The 22,881-nt window shown below is 45.7% G+C and overlaps 1 protein-coding gene across 1 annotated transcript in view; it reads left to right on the top strand.

Moving 5' to 3' along the window:
- The first annotated feature begins 6,638 nt into the window (after window positions 1-6,638).
- LOC115469454 (ankyrin repeat and SOCS box protein 9-like) overlaps window positions 6,639-22,881 on the top strand; it is a 30,810-nt gene continuing 14,567 nt past the window's right edge. The window contains exons 1-3 of the mRNA XM_030202122.1: window positions 6,639-6,995; window positions 18,078-18,157; window positions 18,477-18,584. Of these exons, the coding sequence (XP_030057982.1) occupies window positions 6,902-6,995; window positions 18,078-18,157; window positions 18,477-18,584 (282 nt within the window). The 5' untranslated portion in view covers window positions 6,639-6,901. The remainder of the gene's footprint in view (window positions 6,996-18,077; window positions 18,158-18,476; window positions 18,585-22,881) is intronic.

Here is a 22,881-nt window from a genome sequence, read left to right as displayed (position 1 = left end):
TCACTCACACCCAGACTCACTCTCTCTCACACACACACACACACTCACACTTTCACTCTGACTCTCAAACAGCCACTCTCACATACACTCTCCCAAACATACACACTCCGAGGAAAACCTTGCTAGCACCCGTTTCATTTGTGTCAGAAACGGGCCTTTTTTACTAGTATAAAATAATGAGTGTAGTGGAACTGGTGGAAGTGAAACATCTGTTCACGCTTTCCAAAAATACTAGGACTAGGGGGCATGCAATGAAACTACAGTGTAGTAAATTTAAAACAAATCGGAGAAAAGATTTCTTCACCCAACGCGTAATTAAACTCTGGAATTCATTGCCGGAGAACGTGGTGAAGGCGGTTAGCTTGGCAGAGTTTAAAAAGGGGTTAGACGGTTTCCTAAAGGACAAGTCCATAAACCGCTACTAAATGGACTTGGGAAAAATCCACAATTCCAGGAATAACATGTATAGAATGTTTGTATGTTTGGGAAGCTTGCCAGGTGCCCTTGGCCTGGATTGGCCACTGTCGTGGACAGGATCCTGGGCTCGATGGACCCTTGGTCTTTTCCCAGTGGCATGTACTTATGTACTTATCACATCATACCTTATGCTATGAGTGGGCAGACTGGATGGACTGTACAGGTCTTTATCTGCCACCATCTACTTTGTTACTGCGTTTCTACCACAAGATTGCTTGATGTCTGTTATAACTTCTTGGTTTTGAGTGTAGCTCATCATTTATATTTCCTATGGTTTCACTATATATTATGCCTTCACATGGTCCCTAGACTGCAACTACCAGAGCAGCTGAAGGAATTCCTCTTGTACTGATAGCTCTACAGTTTCTCTTCAGGGTGATATGCAAAATAGAGGAACAAGTGACTCTTATTTCTGGGCCAGAAAAGCAAAGGCATTGAACTGAAAGAGAGGCTTGAAAACTAGACAATGCATTGTAACTGCTGGTAGAAACCAGAATGGATCCTTCTGATATAAAATTACTAGCATCTGGCACTGGAGCTTTTAAGAAGAGCTATCTGTTTTCAGCTGCATTTGAGGGTTGGGTTAGAGTGACAGACTTTGTATTCACTATTCAGTTTATAAATGATGAGCTTACAAGCAATGTGTACTGGCTATGGAGGAGTGGCCTAGTGGTTAGAGCACTGGTCTTGACATCCCAAAGTGGCCAGTTCAGTCCCACTGCTGCTCCTTGATCTTGGGCAAGTCACTTAACCCTCCATTGCCTACTACTACTACTACTATTTAGCATTTCTATAGCGCTACAAGGCATACGCAGCGCTGTACAAACATAGAAGAAAGACAGTCCCTGCTCAAAGAGCTTACAATCTAATAGACAAAAAATAAATAAAGTAAGCAAATCAAATCAATTAATGTGAACGGGAAGGAAGAGAGGAGGGTAGGTGGAGGCGAGTGGTTACAAGTGGTTACGAGTCAAAAGCAATGTTAAAGAGGTGGGTTTTCAGTCTAGATTTAAAGGTGGCCAAGGATGGGGCAAGACGTAGGGGCTCAGGAAGTTTATTCCAGGCGTAGGGTGCAGCGAGATAGAAGGCGCGAAGTCTGGAGTTGGCAGTAGTGGAGAAGGGAACAGATAAGAAGGATTTATCCATGGAGCGGAGTGCACGGGAAGGGGTGTAGGGAAGGACGAGTGTGGAGAGATACTGGGGAGCAGCAGAGTGAATACATTTATAGGTTAGTAGAAGAAGTTTGAACAGGATGCGAAAACGGATAGGGAGCCAGTGAAGGGTCTTGAGGAGAGGGGTAGTATGAGTAAAGCGACCCTGGCGGAAGATGAGACGGGCAGCAGAGTTTTGAACCGACTGGAGAGGGGAGAGGTGACTAAGTGGGAGGCCAGCAAGAAGCAGATTGCAGTAGTCTAAACGAGAGGTGACAAGGGTGTGGATGAGGTACAAACTGAGGGCAAGATGCACTAAACTTAACAAACAAGTTAATGACCCTTTAACAAACAGTTTTCCTACCCTGGCATGCATTAAAGCCCAATTTCCGACGACGGTAGCAACAAACGAAAACGGAATGTAGATGAGGAAATTGTGCAGAAACCCTATTGAAATGAGATGCACTAAAGTTTTCCGCTTGCCCTAACGCTGGAAAACTACCGGAAACCTAACGAGAGGTCTGTACCTCTCGTTGTGGCTGCCCAGCTAAAACTTTAATGTAAAAACAAACAAAACAAATCGCGAAGGGGTCAAAAACGCTCGCCAGGAGCGTCCTTTATTGACGCCCGAGGTCGCCACTGCTCCCCGCTCCCCCTGCATTAATCCAAATGTAAAAAAAAAAAAGGATCGGGAGGGGGCAAAGGCGCTTGTCAGGAGCATCCTTTATGGACGGCCTTGTCCCCCCGCCCCGCCGAGGTTGCCGCTGCTCCCCGCTTCCCAAAAATCAAAACTTTAAGCTGCCCCGGCCCCCCCTCCCTTCTTCTCTTCTCCTCTCTTTCTCCTCAGCTCCGCCTCCTGCCATCCTCTGCCCCCGTGCCCCACCCTCGCCGCCCCCCCTGAGGTCGTCGCCACCGCTGCCCCCCTCCACTGGGCCCCCCTCTGTCTTACCGGGCCCGCGCAGCGCCTCTTACCTTTGTGTGAAGGCGCTGCACGGGCAAGAACAGCTGATCGCCTCTTCGCTAAGTCTTCGGACGTCCATCCTTTCCTCCTGGGCCCGCCCTCGTCTGACATTAGCATGGGGGCGGAGGATGGCGGGAGGCGGAGCTGGGGAGAAAGAGAGGAGAAGAGAAGAAGGGAGGGGGGGCCAGGGCAGCTTAAAGTTTTGATTTTTGGGAAGCGGGGAGCAGCGGCGACCTCGGGCGGGCGGGTGGGGGCAAGGACGTCCATAAAGGATGTGTTTTTTTTTTAAACAATTCTTACGCAGATTAGCCACGCAGATAACGTATGCTTTCTGTGCACATGCGTTTCCTACTCCACTACGGGGGCTTGCACCAGATTAGCGAAACTTTCATGCATCCGACTTTTGAATACCGCACCGAACATTTCTGAGGTGTGTTTTTAGTGCACTCTTCGTTTTTTTCAAATTCGGTAAGAACTTTTACGTTTGGTTGATGCATCTTGCGCTTAGATTGTGAGCCCTCCTGGGACAGAGAAATATCCAGTGTACCTGAATGTACCTCACATTGAGCTACTACTGAAAAAAAGGTGCAAGCAAAATCCAAATAAATAAAATAAATATGCTGAATTGTGGGAAGGATATGAACATAGATTAGATGTATCTGTAATATTTGAACTTTTGGGTTATGTTTAATGTGATTTGTTTATTATGAATGTTTTTATGTGATTTGTCTTGATTTTTGAAGGCAGAATATAAAAAAGTTAATAAATAAATAAACACAAAATAAATAAAAGTAGTCATTACAGTGCAACCTGGAAAGCACTTGAAAGATTGTGTGAAACAAAGCATAACTGTGTGCGGTACTGTATAGTAGTAATGACATCAGCAGGTTGGCTTCTGAATCCTGAAAAATTGTTTGGATTCAGGAAATGAAAACCAAGTTATTTTTGATTGCACTACACCTGTTTCATGTTTAATAAGGTATTGTTCAAGAAGCTTAGTGCCATTTTAAAGATGTAAAAGTGCAAAATTCAAACCTCAGGCCCAAGGAATATTATGACAAGCTGCGTGGGAGAAGAAAAGAGATAAAGTATGCGGGGTTAGTGTTAAAGGGATCCAACCAGGGCCATTGTTCTGGACACCCATACCACAGGGGGCCTCAGGCCTGCTTGAAGCGGAAGCAGGCACAGGCTTCTGGTGAACTTTGGAGACCTCCTTTACATCAAGAGAAAATACTTGACTATAGAAAAACATGCAGTTCAAACAAGAAAGAAATTGTATTAACCATCCTATTAGGGGATGATTCATAAGACACATAAAATAAAAATAAAAAAACAAGAAAGCAGTTCTCAAGCTCTAAGTATTAGTCAATGAATTATCTATCAGAATTGGTTTGTATGACCCCCCCCCCCCCCTCCTTGGTTTCTCTCTCTCGATAAGAAATCATTTAACTACTTTGATTCATAGGAAACCCTCAAACCTGGCTTCATGTTTGCAATGAAACCTTGATAAAAACAGATGCTCGTAAAGGAAGCATATCGGAATTATTTATTTATTTGCCAAAAAGATACTTACAATGCTATTAATCCCTGCCATTGTTATGCTTGACTTCTTATGGTTGACTATTGCTAAGAAGCAGCAAGTCCTGTCTGATGACATTTACGTTATTCAATTTCTTTAGGGCTCCTTAAGCCCAGGCTGTAGATAGTCAGGTGCTAAGGATGATATAGCTGGAAACTCAGGTTACAGTTCAGGATATGCATACAGGATATGCATAGTTCAGTTTTAATTAAGGACTTGAGCCTCACTGGGCAGCAGTGGTGATACTAGCCAGCATGACACCCGGGGCGGATCGCTGATGCGCCCCCCCCCCCCGGCGAAATGACACCCCTCCCCAGGTGCACGCCGCTGGGGGGGGGGGGGTGCCGCGGCGCGCGCCTGTCAGCTGAGTTCGCTAACTTCGCTGCAGCTCCCTCTGCCCCGGCCGGAACAGGAAGCAACAGGGAGCTGCAGCAAAGTTAGCAAAGTCAGCGAACTCAGCTGACAGGCGTGCGCCGCGGCACCCCCCCAGCGGCGTGCACCCGGGGCGGACCGCCCCCACCGCCCCCCCCCCTTGGTACGCCACTGCTAGGCAGGGTCGCCGAGAGACTGAGCCGGGTTCAGGGCAGAATCGTCATCACCACTGCTGCCCCCCCCCAAAAAAATCATCATCACCGCAGCTGCTCCCCCTCCTGCCCGCCTGCCCAAAGTACCTTGGCGGCTCCTTCCTCTGCCCAACATTGTCCGCCCCTGTGGCTGTTTTCCTCAGGTCGCACATCCTCAGTTTCAAAACTGAGAATGCGCAGCCTGAGGGCCCAGCAGCTGCTAGGCAGGCAATGCAAGGGGGGCCTGGCACCAGAGTTTTCTCGCTCCTGCTCCTGTTGGGACGTAATCACCTGGGTCCCATCAGTAGCAGGAGAGAGAGACAGAGACCCCTGCACCAGCCCCCTCCCTGGAGGCCAAGGCCCGGAGAATTTTGCCCCCCCTGCCCCCCCTCTTGGCGGCTATGTCACTGGGAGCTTGAGACCTTGGGAATATAAGCAGGTGATGTAAGCTCTGAATGCTCAGTTTCTTAAGGCCTCTCTTAGTTACTCCTCTTAACTTGCTCAAGAGATTTTATCAAGAAAAAGCAAGGCGCAGTGCCCCTCGGGTGCATGGAGCCGCCAATAACATGGCACCGTGCCCCGACGGGCCTGCACACCCCATGACAGCAGGGGAGCGAGCGAGGCGCGATGGGCTAGTTCCCGCCTCGCGAGACGCTCCCCGCTGAGAAGGGCGGGAAGTAAAAGGGGTTAAAAACCCCTGGGCGGAGCCCGGATGCTGTTTATGACGTTGTTTGTATTTAAAATAAAGCTGCGGCCAAGTTGTGCCATGTTAAGAAAATACCATGTGTCTCGTTGTTATTATGCAATATCACGAATACCCTTAGGCCCGAGGGGTCTCAGTTGCCTATGTTATGTTTTAGAGTCACTAAGGAGTCTATTCCACTCATTTCTAAGATTTTTAATCTGCTCTCTCAGTTGGGGTAGGCAGCTGGATGGGTGGGTTTCTCGAGACCAGAGTTCTCAGCTGACAGCCTGGAGCTTCCTGATTCTCTTCAAGACTCTCATGGCTAAAGTTACTAACATGAGCTCCTGCTGAGTGGCCTCCTGTTCAGCGACAGCAGGAAGCACCTTCATAAAGCATCATCTCCTGCTACCGCTGATCCCATACCCCACGGCAGCAGGAGATGGCATTTTATGAAGGCGTTTCCTGCTCCCGCTGGACAAGACCACTCCTGTAGCCGTTGGCCACGAATCAGCTGTGCTGCGGGAGGGGGGGGGGGGAGAAATGGGTGACGTTCTGGATGGAGCAATGGGTGGGGTGGGGCGGAGCTGGGGTGGGCTGGGGGCATACCCTAAATCTCCCGCTGAGTGGATCGGCCCCCTTGGCAGCTCTGTCTACCGGTCATGGAAACCCATATTGACCATCATTGGGCTGGGGGAATTATAAGGGCCCGGGCCCCTCCAGGCCCACCTGTGGCTATGCTCTTGCTCTAGCGATGATGACAGAGGGGTACTACTCCATTCAGATTCTGTAGTTTCATTGACAGATAAAGCATTACTTTTTTTGAGTACACAGTTCTTCCAGGGCTGGGATTGTGAGAAGATGTTTAAAAAGTTAAGTCTGTTCAAAATTTCTATGGACAGTGCACCTTGATAATTCCAGCAATATGTAGCTCTGTAGATTTTTTAAAATTGTTCTTTTAAAAACAAGTTAATTGATTCCCTCTGTTGAATTACAGCAGGCTCACCACACACTCTCTCTGCACTGCTTTTCCCAACCCTCCCTAAAGGCATATTTCCTTCAACCAGTCAAGCTAGCTTTTTTTATGCCTTTTATTTTCTGGAGGATTTTTTTTTTTGTTTGTTTTCTTTTGGCAAACTAAGAATTTCCTCCCTTCCTGAACAGAAGGAAAGCCAGCAATGCAGCCCTGCTGATTGGATGTGTCCTTGGAAAGGATGTGACATCAACCTTATACTGTGCCTTAAAGTTGCACACTCTGTGGCCTGCCTTTCCCACCAGGGACTATGCTGGATGAGAGGGGCTGTTGTTGGAGAGAACAGGTACTCGGGTTACGGTGAAGCTCTGAGTCCCAGCCTTCCTGCCTGAACTGTTTTGCTTGCCCTAGTTGCTGTAATAGGTTACTTGTGGAACTGGTATGCTCTTCAGTGGAGATGGAGTTCGGACTTGTCTGATTAAGCGCTTCACAGAACTTGCAGAGTCTGGTGAAGAATGGAGGCTGCAGGAGCAAGTGGAAAAGCTGGTGGGTCTCAGGGCATGGATGGGAAATCTTCCACAGCCTACATATCAAACCCTTGGATGAGTGGTAAATATATATCTTCTTTATATTATGTATTGGAAGGTGGGTTAAAAAAAATCTTCTGTTAGAAATGAAAGGAAAACTGAATATGTAGAGTTTGCTTCTAGAAGTAGATCTCTGGGTTTTTTCCCCTATTCATTTCATAGAAATGCATATGTGCATTCAGACTATGAAAGTAGAATATATGCTTCAAGCAGTAATATATTTCAAGCAGTAATATCAATTTGTATTGTTAAGCATTCAGTGCATAAGTACATAACTATTGCCATACTGGGACAGACTGAAGGTCCATGAAGCCCAGCATCCTGTTTCTAACAGTGGCCAATCCAGGTCACAAGTACCTGGCAAGATCCCAAAACAGTACAATACATTTTATGCTGCTTATCCTAGAAATAAGCAGTGGATTTTCCCCAAGTCCATTTTAATAATGGTTTATGGACTTTTCCTTTAGGAAGTCACCCAAACCTTTTTTTTAAACCCTGCTACGAATCCCAGAGTTTAATTACACATTGAGTGAAGACATATTTTCTCCGATTCGTTTTAAATTTACTACTTTCTAGCTTCATCGCTTGTCCCCTAGTCCTAGTATTTTTGGAAAGAGTAAAAAAGCCATTTATGTCTACCTGTTGCACTCCACTCCTTATTTTATAGACTTCTATCATATCTCCCCTCAGCCGTCTTTTCTCCAGGCTGAAGAGCCCTAGCAGCTTCAACCTTTCCTCATAGGGAAATCTTCCCATCCCCTTTATTATTTTCTTCGCGCTTCTCTGTACCTTTTCTAATTCCACTATATCTTTTTTGAGATGCGGGGACCAGACTTGAACACAATATTTGAGGTGCGGTCCCACCATGGAGCGATACAAAAGCTTTATAATGTCCTCAGTTTTGTTTTCCATTCCTTTCCTAATAATACCTAACATTCTTCTAACATTAGGGCCATTCATAAGTTAACCTTAGATCAGAGCTTCCCAAACCCACAGTTGCAACTACAGCGTTGTGACTCCCCACTGAGGTGTGTCAGAATGATGTACCTATGTACTTCCGACCAAGGTTATGACCCCAAACATGGCATGTGCAATTATTGGGGTCATGACCCACAGTATAGGAAATCCTGCCTTAGATAATCAATGTAAGGACTTTCAACCCTACCTACATCTGGTAGTGCTATACATAGAGGGGTTGAAATTCAAAGCGATTTAACTGGCCACAAATGGCTCCTGGATGATTAAATTGCTTGTCCAGGGCTATCCACTGATATTCAGTGGCACTTAACCGGTTAGTACTGCTGAGTATCACCATAGCAGTGGTAAACTCAAAGCCAGCTATTTGTAGGTGGTCGGAGACAGAGTTTACACTTATGCGGCATGGGCGTAGAATGGGGGGGGGGGCGAGGGAGGGTATTGCCCCCCCAAACGAAACGACTTACGACTTTTACGACTTATCTTCACACGAAGTCGCAGTAAAAGCACCAAACAGGCAGGCTCGACTCCTTCCTTCGCTTCCCTGCCCTCTCTGCGTCCCGCCTTCCAGTGATGTCATTTCCTTTCGGGCGGGACGCTGAGAGGGCAGGGAAGCAAAGGACGGAGTCGAGCCTGCCTGTCTGGTGCTTTTACTACCACTTGTTCGCCGCTGCAACAAGCCTTCGGTACCGGAAGTGAGCCTATCTAGTCCTGAGTCCACACAGTGTAAGGAAGGAAGAAGAAGACGTCATTTGGTGGTAACCGTAAATCTCTTTTTTTTTTTTTCCCACTCCCCCGCGCAGCCGTCGCCATTCACTCAAAACACAGCAAGCAAACGAACCTGTGAGTTGCTGCTGCTGCTGCCTGCACCCATGTTGTCGTTCTGGACCTCTTCTTTATCCATCGTGTTAGAAGAGGAGATTTGGATTTTTCTTTGTGACTTAGAAATGCTTTAAAAATAATAATCATGCCCCTAGCCTAGCTCTCCCTCCGCCTCTATGATGTCTTCCTGTGTAGCTAATGCTATTCATAAATGTGAAGAGAAAATAAGCAAACCTGCTGCCTGCATCCACGTTGTCGTTCTTTATTGGTCCATCTTTAGTCTACTAGTACTCTAACTGAGTTCGATTCCCAATTCAGGCACAGGCAGCTCCTTGTGACTCTGGGCAAGTCACTTAACCCTCCATTGCCCCGTGTAAGCCGCATTGAGCCTGCCATGAGGAGGAAAGCGCGGGGTACAAATGTAACAAAAATAAAATAGATACTATTGGAGATTCTACATGGAATGTTGCTATTCCACTAGCAACATTCCACGTAGAAGGCTGCGCAGGCTTCTGTTTCTGCGAGTCTGACGTCCTGCACGTACGTGCAGGACGTCAGACTCACAGAAGCAGAAGCCTGCGCGGCCACATTGGTGATCTGCAAGGGCCGACTTCTACATGGAATGTTGCGAGTGGAATAGCAACATTCCATGTAGAATCTCAAATAGTAGCAACAGTGGAGGAGTGGCCTAGTGGTTAGGGTGGTGGACTTTGGTCTTGGGGAACTGAGAAACGGAGTTCGATTCCCACTTCAGGCACAGGCAGCTCCTTGTGACTCTGGGCAAGTCACTTAACCCTCCATTGCCCCGTGTAAGCCGCATTGAGCCTGCCATGAGTGGGAAAGCGCGGGGTACAAATGTAACAAAAAATAAAAAAAATAACACTGTTTTTGTTGGGTAGGCAGTGCCTTACAAGATGGAGGAGAATTTCTTCTCCATCTTGTAAGGCACTGCCTACCCAACAAAAACAGTGTTAGAGATGTGGCCATCTGAATGTATTTATTTTCTCCTGGAGAAATACTACTAACCCTACAAATATTACTGGAGAGGAAGAGGGAGTGCTGGGTAAGGAGGAAAGAAGGAAGGGAAGGAGGGAGGGAGGGAGAAAGAGCTGGCTTGATATCTCATACATATTCATTATGGTTATTCCCCAAAAAAGCCAGTCTTTTTTGCCCTTCCTTCCTTCCTCCATATTAGCATATTAATTTGCATATATGCAAATTAATATGCTAATATGCTCCGCCCCATCCTTTGCCCCCCCCCCAAATGAAACAGTCAAATTACGCCCATGTTATGCGGTTAAGTGTCAGTATTAACCACCTAAGTTAAGCGGCAAAATCGGACTGCATAAAAGTCAGTCCTATCTTTATGTATATTGCAAATAACCGCATTAGAGGTAGCCGGCCACATAAACCTGGATATTCAATGCTGGTGACTGGACATAGCCTGGCATTGAATATCCAGCTGCTACAAAAACGCTTACCACCGTGGGCTTAATATCAACCCCATAAAAGTCAAAAAAGAACTTGACAGTAAAGTTGGAGAAAAGACGGCTGAGGATAGAGGTCTATAAAATAATGAGAGGAGTGCAACGGGTTGACGTGAATTGCTTGTTTACGCTTTCCAAAAATACTAGGACTAGGGGGCACGCAATGAAGCTAGAAAGTGGTAAATTTAAAACAAATCAGAGAAAATATTTCTTCACTCAACATGTAATTAAAGTCTGGAATTCGTTGCCAAAGAATGTAGTAAAAGCAGTTAGCTTAGCGGGGTTTAAAAAAGGTTTGGATGGCTTCCTAAAAAAAAAAAGTCCATAGACCATTATTAAAATGGACTTGGGGAAAATCTACTGCTTATTTCTAGAATAAGCAGCATGAAATGTATTGATTGTTTTGGGGATCTTGCCAGGTACTTTTGACCTGTGGGCAGATGATCAAAAGCCTTGTGCTGTTCCAAACAGCGCTCTAAAAATAGCGCTGGAACAGTACGGGGCGTTATTGGATCTATGATCAGAGATAATTACATGCAAATTTAAGCACGCAATTCTCTCTGATCATGGGGTAGAAGTGCGGGAGGATTGTGCCTGAGCGCATCCTCCCACACTTGTTTGACAGATCTGGGCTGCCAAAAGCCCAGACCTGTCAAACACAGGGGCTGGAAGTCCATGGGACCACCAGACCCCAAATACCACTGCCCCGAGCAAGGCAAAACGGGGGCAGGAGGTCTGGCGACCTCCGGTCCTCCCGACCCCTTCCTCTGACACAGGTTCAGCAAGGGCTGGAGATCCGGTGGGTCTCCAGCCCCCCTAACCCCCCCAGTATTGTATGAAGGCCCTGATGGACCAGTGAGCAACCTATAACCCCCCCTCTGGTCCCCTCTCCCCCCTCCCCGATACAGGTTCGGGCGGGGGGATGCAGATCCAGTGGGTCTCCAGCTCCCCAACCCCCCCCCCAGCATTGTAACCCCCCCCAGCATTGTAAGAAGTCCCTGGTGGCCCAGTGGGCCGCGGTCAATCTCTCCACCTTCCTACCTTGAGTTGGAGGGAGTTGCCCTCACTCCTCTTCGTTTGGCGTCACCTGCAAAATGGCGGCACCCAGCCCTGCCCAGTGTATCCTGGGATGCGCTGGGCGGGCCTTCACACCCAACCACTCACCGCCGCCGCTGCACGTACCTTGGTTGGTGGGAATCGCCAACCTCTGCCAGCAGAAGCACGTTTTCCAATGCTGATTTCTGGCACCGCTGCATTTCCTGCCCAGCTCTCTCTTCCCCTCATGTCATGTCCAGCATGCTCATTTTAATGAAATTGAGCATGCGCGCATACTCAGTTTCACTAAAACGAGCATGCCGGATGTAAAGGGAAGAGAGAGCAGGGCAGGAAATTCAGCGGCGCCAGAGACCAGCACTGGAAAAAAAAACGCTTCAGTTGGCGAGGGTTGGGGACCCCTGACAGCCAAACCAGGGGCACAGATCCAGTTTGTGGGGCACAGGGCCCCATGGCCCCCCTGTAGCTACGCCACTGGCATGGCCATGCAGGAGGGAGCACTTACCACCACTCACTGAGGGGCCGGAAATGTCGCTTGCTGGGGGTGGAACTACTGCCGGCGCCCATGTTTGGCCAGCGGTAGCTCCAGATTGGCACGCGGTAAGCCCACAGTGAGCTTACCTCTGCTTAGTAAAACTACTACTACTACTTAACATTTCTAGAGCACTACTAGGGTTACGCAGCGCTGTACAATTTAACAAAGAGAGACAGTCCCTGCTCAAAGAGCTTACAATCTAATAGACAAGTGAACGGTCGGTCTGATAGTGGCAGTCAAATTGGGGCAGTCTGGATTTACTGAACGGTAAGGGTTAGGTGCCGAACGCAGCATTGAAGAGGTGGGCTTTAAGCAAAGACTTGAAGACGGGCAGGGAGGGGGCTTGGCGTAAGGGTTCAGGAAGGTTGTTCAGGAAAAAAAGGCCTTTAATGCGAGTTAACTGCCAAAAGTAACCTGCCTTAAGTGCAAAGAATGTGCAGTAACTATTTGGGGTTTATCCAACATTCTCCTTGCAGTTTTCACACAGACAAGTTCTCTAACACGTGTTACTTTTAGGCACTATGAGTGTAGATGCACCTAATGCTACCTATTGAGGTGGGTTTAGGTCAACCCACTTTAACTGGATATTTGCCAGTTAGTGTGCCCTGCCTACTGGGCACTGACTGCATGGTGCAGTCCACGCTCAATTTCTGTCCAGTCCCTACCCCATTCCACGTTAAGCAATTAGCACAGGACCTTATACCGCACTGGCTGTTTTAACACGTGCTTAGTGCACCTTAGTAAACATTTGTGTACCTGAGGTAATAGAGGATGAAGTCACTTGCCCAAGATAACAAGGAGCAGCAATGGCATTTGAAACTGGATTCCCTGGTTCTTAGCCTGATACTTTAACCATTAGGCTACTCTTCCATTCCACTTTGCTAAATAAGGATAAAAAGAAATTTGTATATAATTCCGCATAAGTCTTCAAATCTACTGTACCCTTATGTGTAACTACAATAAGGATCTTAAGGCAAATTCTAGTGTTTAATTTACTAATCTGACCATTGCAACACTGGTCAGATTAATAAGTTAAACATTAGAATTTATCTTAAGATCCTTATTGTGCTTATACATAAGTTTAAAGTAGATCTGAGGACTTGTGTGATGTGCAGATCATTGATTCTGCTTATTCGTACAAACCTAGTGGACATGCAATAATGGAAACAGCTCTAACACAATCACCATGAAATTCTGATGAAATGAATGATGGGTTTCAATGTTAGTAACTGCATTAGACTGCTGCAATGTTGAAAGAAGAAACAGAGCACCTGGCTCTGACTGGAGTGGTTGACAGGACAATCAAGAACCAAGATCCATGTCACTGCATCTCATATAAGGTTGCCAACTTTTTTTATGAGTAGAGAGGTGTGGTAGCCGTGTTAGTCCACTTTTAAAGGTAATCAATAGAAATAAAACAAAATAAAACATGGAAAAGAAAATAAGATGATACCTTTATTATTGGACATAACTTAATACATTTCTTGATTAGCTTTCGAAGGTTGCCCTTCTTCGTCAGATCGGAAATAAGCAAATGTTGGTAGATGACAGTATATATAAGTGAAACATCAAAGCATTTCAGTGGCAGTCTAACAGGATGGGGGTGGATAGGTGAGAGACAGGGAGATATGCATGGAGACAGGAGTGTGACAAATAAAGCAGTACATTTCTATGGTTTATAATGGGCTAGAAAACCCAGATCTTTGTTAAGTCCTATCTGGTGGGTGTCAAAATATTTAATCATTCTGACTTCAAAGGTCTTACATTCCTGTATTGTTTTAAAGTTACCTTTCAGGATTCTTACTATGAAATCACTGGTACAGTGTTCTGGTTTTGTAAAGCCCGACACCTGCTCTGCTCCAGGTCCCGCCCCTGCCTCACCCTCATGTCCCACCCACCCCAAGTCCCTTGCTGTACCTACTGTTGCACCCTTCCCCACCCTTCTACAACCAACTCCCAGCACTAGGGTTGCCAGAAGAAAAAACTGTCACATGTACGTACATTCTATGATTATGTCACAAACTTTACATAACAGAAACAGAGCTCCAGTAGCCAAACTGCAAAAACCAAACATATTCCAGATTTACGTTCTGTAGTAAACCTGTCATAATAAAGCACCACTAATATCCAGGGCAGAGCAGAGGAGTAGCCTAATGGTTAGAGTAGCAAACTAGAAATCAGGGGGCCCAAGTTCACATCTCACCACAGCCCCTTGTGGCCTTAGACAAACCACTTAACCCCTCATTGCCTTGAAATGGCCAGGGGTGGCGCTGGCAACCTAACTCAATTTAGGGCCTGCCTGCCAGCAAAACCATCACACTGGCAGTGGCCCTATAACCTTTCAGAGCTTGTTCTTTATGGGCAGCAGGGATTGGAGAGAGTCAAATAGTAACAACCCTACCTATAAGAAGGCAGCAGCACCCTAGAACACCGGTATACTTCCTACTGAAAAAAACAAAACCAAATAACAACAACAACAACAAAAAAAAAACAGAACAAGTCAGACTGCTACAGGTCCCTATACAGAAAATAAACACTAACAGAATACTTCACAAAAGCCACCTTCTAGGAGAATACTACACCTTAGTCACATGCACAAAAAACAGACAGACCCTCAACAAATAAGAAACAAGTGACCACATATCAATAATAGAGACATGAACGCAAAAACCTGAACTGAAATCCTCAAAAAGTCAGACTTGCATATACAACAGCACTACAGGAATACAAAGATATGCATTTCTTCCTCCATCCATACATTGGTACAGCATCTGTCCCTTTCTCTTTTCCCTCCACACCCCATTGGTCCACCATCTCTCTCTCTTCCATCATTCTCTGGTCTGGTCTATCTCTCTTTTTCCTCTGCCCCCACCCCCCACCCCCCATTGTGGATTCAGCATTTCTGTTACTTCCCATATCTCTCTCTCCCTCCTAGAGTACAACATCTCTGTCCTTTTCTTCTTGCTCCCCACCCCAGTCTGGTATCTCTCCCTCTCCTCCTGCAGGTCTGGCATTTCTCCCACTGTCCCAGCCTGCCCACTCCCCCTTCCATGTCTGTACTTTCACTCTCCCATGTGTGTGCATCTCTCCTCTCACCCTCCACCCTCCACGTTTGGCATCCCCCTCTCTCCCCGACATGTTTGGCACCACTTCTCTCCTGCAGTCCTTCAAACACAGTAAAGCACCAGCCTCAGAAACTTCTCTCTACTGCTGTCCCACTCACAGGAAATTGCATCACAGGAGGTGGGACAGCAGCAGAGGAAAACCCCAGGGCAGCCGGAGGTAGTGTGTCTCACTCGCTGCCGGTGACACACTGCTTTTGAAAGATCGCGGGGGAGAGGAGGAGAGATAAGATGCTATTGAACCTGCAGGAGCCTGGGGGGACGAGGGGAGAGGTACATGGAGAACTGCTGGACCCAAGGGAGGGAAGGGAGAGAGAGCTGCCAGACCGCAGGGGCAGGGAGACTGAAGGCACAATTTAAAAAATGTTTTTTTCTCATGTCGGTTTTAATGCTCTGCCGGTAGCCGGCCTGGCCATTCATACATGGCCAGGCTAGCTGAAAGCTGGCCAGTTGGCAACCCTAATCTCATAGTTTAATGTACCTCTTCATCCCAATACTTACTTTGGCCTGAAATCTATGAAATTCACAAATGTGCAAACATTAATGGGGGTAATTTTACAAAGCTTTTTCTGTGCGTAAATTCTGTTTTGCATGTGAAAAAATTATTTTAATAAAATTACACAATGCATATACAAAGGCAGGTACACAGAATCAGCATGCCTACTTTTCTGCAATCTATGTGTAGTGTAACAGGGAACAGAGTCTGCCCAGAACAGGTAGGGAGCCCAAGGGGGGAAAGTCCTGGCTCTGTTGGTGTTTATGGGAAAAGAGTGTGTATGCCCCTTTCAAGATTGGGAGAGGAGAGAATGCAGTACTCTGAGCAAGGAAGGAGATTTAATAAAGACTGAGCTCTAAGGCAAACCTGATAGTTGTGGACAGAGGGCTCCTTTTACAAAGCCATGCTAGCGATTCCCGTGTGGCAAATGTGACGAAGCCCATTCAGTTCTTATGGGCTTCGACACATATGCCGCACCAGAATTGCTAATGCGGCTTTGTAAGAGAAGCCCAGAGTGAGACTGGGTGGAGTTAGGGTCAGGGTTGCCAGGTGGAAAATTTTTTTCCCACCCAATCCAGCCTAAAAACAGCCCAAACCCCGCCCAAACTCAAACCCCGCCCCTGACACCCCCACCCCCGCGTCATCACCCCGCCCCCGCCGTCATCAACCCTGCCCCCGCCGTCATCAACCCCGCCCCCGCCGTCATCGGCCCCGCCTCCCCCGTCACCGGCCCTGCCTCCCCGTCATCGGCCCCGCCCAGAACGTCACTAACCCCGCCCAAAACGTCACTAACCCCGCCCCCCGCGGCCGAAAAAACCGCTTGAAAACCGCTGAAAAGAAAAAAAAGAAGCCCAAAAAACCGCGACCCGCCGCAGGCAAAAATTTCCCGCGGCGGGTCGCAGAAAACCGCCCAATTGGGCGGTAAAACCGCCCACTTGGCAACACTGGTTAGGGTCCCAGACTCCCAGGCAGTCTTATCATGTGACCCAGGGATTAGCCAACTGATTGGCCCAGAGGAGAAGAGGGAGGGACATGCCAGTTCCACATTGGAGCATATAAATCCATAAGAAAGGAAGGAGCCCCACAGCCTGAGAGGAACTACTACTACTACTACTTATCACTTCTATAGCGCTACAAGGCATACGCAGCGCTGTACACCATACATGAAAAGATAGTCCCTGCTCAAAGAGCTCACAATCTAAACAGGACAGGCAAACAGACAGAACAACTAAGAGGTAAGGGAATTAAAGAGGTGAGGATAAAAGGATACAGGGCAAGTGAGTAGTGGTTAGGAGTCAAAAGCAGCGTTGAAGAAGTGGGCTTTTAGCCTGGATTTGAAAACGGCCAAAGACGGGGCTAGACGTACAAGCTCGGGAAGTCTAATCCAGGCGTGAGGTGCAGTGAGATAAAAGGAACGGAGTCTGGAATTAGCAGTAGAGGAGAAGGGGACAGGCAAGAGAGATTTATCCACAGAGTATCCGAGGGGGGGGGGCGTAGGGAGAGACAAGAGTGGAGAGGTACTGGGGAGCGGTAGAGTGAATGCACTTATAGGTCAGAAAGAGAAGATTGAATTGAATGCGGAAACGGATAGGGAGCCAGTGAAGTGACTTGAGGAGAGGGCTAATGTGAGCAAACTGCCAAAGGAAAAAGGGGAAAAGCCAGAAGGGAAGCCTGTTTCCCCAGATCTAAGGTGGACATTTAGAACTGATATAAATGTTTGTTATCTACATAGAATCTATTGAGATTAATGTGGACTATAAATCACCAGAATAGAGTAGAATACAATAGAAAATTAGAAATAGAGAGGAACAAGGTACTATATTCTGTTCAAACTTTAAAATGGCAGGGATGAGGAAGCCAGCAAGAGGAACTGATTGGTAGTTGTTTAGACTAATTTTTATTTGACAACTGGGGGGGTGGAGGGTAGGAACCAGAAAAGTAATTGTGGAAAGCATGTGTTCCTATCCAGGGAAAGGAGGCTGTTAAAGGTTGAATTCAGACCATGAAAGATCAGAGTCGGTTCTAGAAAACCCCATTAAAATCAGCTGATTGTGAGAAATGCAAATTAAGTTACTTCAGCAATCAGCCTATTTCCTAGCTTCTGTCACAGAAGGAGCTGAGTTAATTTATATGTCGCACTGCCTGCTGGGAAACCTATTCTTTGTTGTAACAAGCAGGGAAAATAAAGTTAAACCACATATAAAGTGAACAAGGAAGATGTGCTTGTGACTGGAGGTACTGTACCAGTATGAAAGATTAACTGAATTTTCTCTTCTTCACCCTGAGTGTGTACAAAGGTCTGAAAAAAGGGACTCAGACAGCTTGGATTGAGTTTGAGAGTCATTTCCACACTGCTGGAAAGTGTGGTGGAGGTTACTCTTGATCTTCTTGGGATCTTCAGAGTATCAAAGGGAACAGTTTCTTTCTACTCAGATCCTAGCCAGAAGTAGACATTGTCGAGGTGATGTAAATAATGAGATGTAAGTCTACCTTCCTTTGAAAACAGTATTCCTTATTAATAAAAAAAAAAAAAGGAACTGTTTAAACTACTCTAGCTTTGAAACTATTAAGAGGATGAGAAGTTACTAATGGCATGAACTTCTTCATTGCACAGATTTTGTTTCAGACTGGTCTCCCATGCATGACGCTGCCTTTCATGGACGGCTTCTTGTCCTGAACAAACTCATCAACCAGGTAGCATTTTCTAGGAATGATATTTTAATGACAAGATAATATGTTGTACTTTACAAACATACTATGTTCTGACAGATGCACCGACAGAGAACGTTTTGGTTATTGGATGAACTTTATATTCTTTCTCAGGTCACTCAGCATATGTGAATACATTTTTATGACACCGCCAATTTTAAATCCAAAGTGGTCCAGTTTTTCCAGGCTGCTTGGGTGATTCAGTGTTTTTAAAAGTGTCTCTCTTCTGTTCAGGAGACGCCATTGAGCTTGGTAGGGCAAAAAATGAGTTGTTTGTTAATTGTACCTTGGTACCTTTCTCAAGGGCTGCAGTGTGAACCTAATCACAGCGGATGGGGTGTCTCCTCTCCATGAAGCTTGTTTAGGGGGTCGTCTGGCTTGTGCCAGTGTCTTGCTGAAACATGGAGCAAAAGTAAGGAACTATATATTTTTAGTAGAATCATTGTCATAAGTTTTCCTTATATATATATATTTCAGATTTTCACATGGAAATTTGGAATCTGATCTTTTTGTTTAGCAAGACGGTTGGCAACATCAGATGATGACAAGTCATGAAAGGAGGGGTGTATAGTACTACTACTACTACTACTACTATTTAGCATTTCTATAGCGCTACAAGGCATACGCAGCGCTGCACAAACATAGAAGAAAGACAGTCCCTGCTCAAAGAGCTTACAATCTAATAGACAAAAAATAAATAAAGTAAGCAAATCAAATCAATTAATGTGAACGGGAAGGAAGAGAGGAGGGTAGGTGGAGGTGAGTGGTTACACGTGGTTACGAGTCAAAAGCAATGTTAAAGAGGTGAGCTTTCAGTCTAGATTTAAAGGTGGCCAAGGATGGGGCAAGACGTAGGGGCTCAGGAAGTTTATTCCAGGCGTAGGGTGCAGCGAGACAGAAGGCGCGAAGTCTGGAGTTGGCAGTAGTGGAGAAGGGAACAGATAAGAAAGATTTATCCAATTACAAATTCTAAATGAAATAATACCATTAGTAAAAACTTGCAGTAAACCCTAAAATTCTAGATGTGTCCATAATGTTAAAGCAACGTTCTATGCTAGGTAGATCTTTAGCACATGACATTGCTTTATCATTATGTACATGTCTAGAATTTTAGGGGCTAGTGCAAGGTTTTTTTTAACTAATGGTATTATTTCATTTAGAATTTGTAATTGATTGTCTATATACTCCTGCTTTCATAACTTGTTGCCATCATCTGACTTTGCCAACTGTCTTGTTACAAGTATGATGCTTTAGCTATGTTTTTTTTTCAACTATATGACTGTTTGAAGATCTGTTAATTTGCCCATTATGGTTTACATTCATGTTACATGGATTAACTCTCTTTACATTGTACATTCTTCACTGTGTCATTTTATTCATATTGTTAAATTTTTTTAATTGTAACATTTTTGATGTTTTTAATTGTTTTAATTCATAGACTCCTGAGGCAGGCCGGATAGGCCAAAACACGACTTGTGTTGAGTCTTGGATGTTGATGAATAAACTTTCAGACTTTTTGGAACATGATTTTATTTTTTCTGAGTCACCTTTGCAGTGTTTGTTGTGTCTCTGCGACTGCGAGGGTTTCTGTTTAGCATCCAGATTCCCTAAACTCAGTATTATTATTATGAACCAGTACAATACAGAGCCAAATTTAAAAACTCTGTTTGACATTCAAGGCCCTTAAAGTAAATGGCCCAGGATACTTGAAGAAAAACACCAAAGTAGAAACTATAAGATACGTGAAGGGGCATAATCGAACGGGGTACCCAAGTTTTCCTGGTGCCGTCCTCGCAGGATGGCTCCGTGAAGCGGCGGGGAAACCCGTATTATCGAAACAAGATGGGCATCCATCTTTCGTTTTGATAATATGGTTGGGGACGCCAAAATCTCAACATTTAGGTCGACCTTAGAGATGGTCATCCTTGGAGATGGACGTCCCTGGTTTTCGGCGATAATGGAAACCGAGGAAGCCCATCTCAGAAATGACCAAATCCAAGCCATTTGGTCATGGAAGGAGCCAGAATTCATAGTGCACTGGTCCCCCTCACATGCCAGGACACCAATCGGGCACCTTAGGGGGCACTGCAGTGGACTTCATAAATTGCTCCCAGGAACATAGCTCCCTTACCTTGTGTGCTGAGCCCCCCAACCCCCCCCCCAAAAAAAAACCCCACTCCCCATAACTGTACACCACTACCATAGCCCTAAGGGGTGAAGGGGGGCACCTAGATGTACAGTGGGTTTCTGGTGGGTTTTGAAGGGCTCACATTTACCAACACAAGTGTAACAGGTAGGGGGAGGATGGGCCTGGGTCTGCCTGCCTGAAGTGCACTGCAGTACCCACTAAAACTGCTCCAGGGACCTGCATAGTGCTGTGATGGAGCTGGGTATGACATTTGAGGTTGGCAAAAAAAAAATAAGTTTTTTTTTAGGGTGGGAGGGGGTTGGTGACCACTGGGGGAGTAAGGAGAGGTCATCCCCGATTCCCTCCGGTGGTCATCTGGTCAGTTTGGGCACCTTTTTGAGGCTTGGTCGCAAGAAAAAATGGACCAAGTAAAGTCGGCCAAGTGCTCGTCAGGGACGCCCTTCTTTTTTCCATTATCGGCCGAGGACGCCCATCTCTTAAGCATGCCCCAGTCTGCCTTCGCTAAGCTGCCGACATGCCCCCGTGAACTTTGATCATCCCTGCGACGAAAAGCAGTTGAGGGCTCCCAAAATCGGCTTTCGATTTTGGTGACCCTGAGATTTGTGTCGGAAGATGGGCGCCCTTCTCTTTCGAAAATAAGCCTGAAAGAGTCTTTATTCACACTGTCCCGACGTGGCCATGTTTCACCAATTAGGCTGCATCAGGGATAATACATTTTTATTTATTTATTGTGATTTATTAACCGCCTTTATGAAGCGATTCACCCAAGGCGGTGTACAGCAGGTACAGTTTAACATAAAACTTATAATTTTGTTAACAGCATAACAGAAGGCGGTAGAACTAGAGGACATGAAATGAGATTGAAGGGGGGCAGACTCAAGAAAAATGTCAGGAAGTATTTTTTCACAGAGAGAGTGGTGGATGCTTGGAATGCCCTCCCGCGGGAGGTGGTGGAGATGAAAACAGTAACGGAATTCAAACATGCGTGGGATAAACATAAAGGAATCCTGCTCAGAAAGAAGGGATCCCCAGAAGCTTAGCCGGTGGTGGAAAGCAGGGCTGGTGGTTGGGAGGTGGGGATAGTGCTGGGCAGACTTATACGGTCTGTGCCAGAGCTGGTGGTGGGAGGCGGGGCTGGTGGTTGGGAGGCGGGGATAGTGCTGGGCAGACTTATACAGTCTGTGCCATGAAAAAGACAGGTACAAATCAAGGTAAGGTATACACAAAAAATGGCACATGTGAGTTTATCTTGTTGGGCAGACTGGATGGACCGTGCAGGTCTTTTTCTGCCGTCATCTACTATGTTACTATGTTACATCATGAAATTGCAGTTTTCTCAGATACTGCCCTGAGAATTTCTTACTCACGGGAAAAAATGTAAATGAGATTTTGAGCTCTTTGAATTTACCATCAGTGCTGGTCAAGAGAGTGAACAATTTGCATAGACACTTCAAATGTGGAGGGTGTAAAAATTGTTCAGTATCGTTACAGTTAAAGTCTTTTTAAAAATCCAAGCGATGGCAAAGAGTATCACCTTAAAAACTTTAGCAATTGTAACAGTGGTCATGCAATTTACATAATTATGTGTCCTCATGACAAATTATATGTGAGCAAGACAACGAGGAGCTTCAAAATAAGACTTAACAAACATCGAAGCAATGTCAAAAGTAGCAGATCAGAAGTACCGTTAGTCAGTCATTGTGTAGAGTACAATCATAAGTTTGAACAGCTAAAATGTTTTTTTCATAGATCTCGTTAAACCACATCCACAAGGGGGTAATCAGGCGAAATTACTTTTACAGCAGGAACAGAGATGGATACATCGCCTAAATACCTTAGAACCTCATGGTCTTAACAATAACATTGAATGACGGGCTTTCTTTTAGCACAATTATTTCACTTGAAATCAGGTCATCAGTGAGTAAAAACTTTGTTTAATGACTGCACAGGTGGAGGAGTGGCCTAGTGGCTAGAGCACCAGCCTTACAATCCAGAGGTGGCCAGTTCAAATCCCACTGCTTCTCCTTGTGACTTTGGGCAAGTCACTTAACCCTCCATTGCCTCAGATACAAACTTAGATTGTGAGCCCTCCTGCAACAGAGAAATACCCAGTGTACCTGAACATAACTCTCCTTGAGCTACTACTGAAAAAGGTGTAAGCAAAATCTAAATAAATAAATACTTTAGAATCTGATGACTACAATCAACAACATTAAATGGCATATCCCTTTTTTAAAATAACTAATCTCATTTGAAGTTACACAATGAGGGAACGGCAGGTCCGTTGAATGACTGCACAGGTTAAATAATTAGTGAATAGGCAGTTTGATTGAAATTTAGAAGTATAAGCAGAATAATTATTGGGACAAAATTACAACAACAACATAATCTGCAATTTGTATAAAAATGAACACATTAGGCAGATAATGTCAATGTTCACAGTTTGTATAATTACAACCAACAGTGTTTTCTGTAAAATTAGTTACTCTTAAACAACTAACCAGGGACACACACAGTACTTAGCCATGGTAGTAAAACTGAGCGTCCAAGATGACTTTCA

This window comes from Microcaecilia unicolor, chromosome 4 (genome assembly GCF_901765095.1).
Source record: "Microcaecilia unicolor chromosome 4, aMicUni1.1, whole genome shotgun sequence".
NCBI lineage: Eukaryota > Metazoa > Chordata > Amphibia > Gymnophiona > Siphonopidae > Microcaecilia > Microcaecilia unicolor.
Note: the sequence above shows the minus strand (reverse complement) of the source record. Positions and strands in the feature narration are given on the sequence as shown.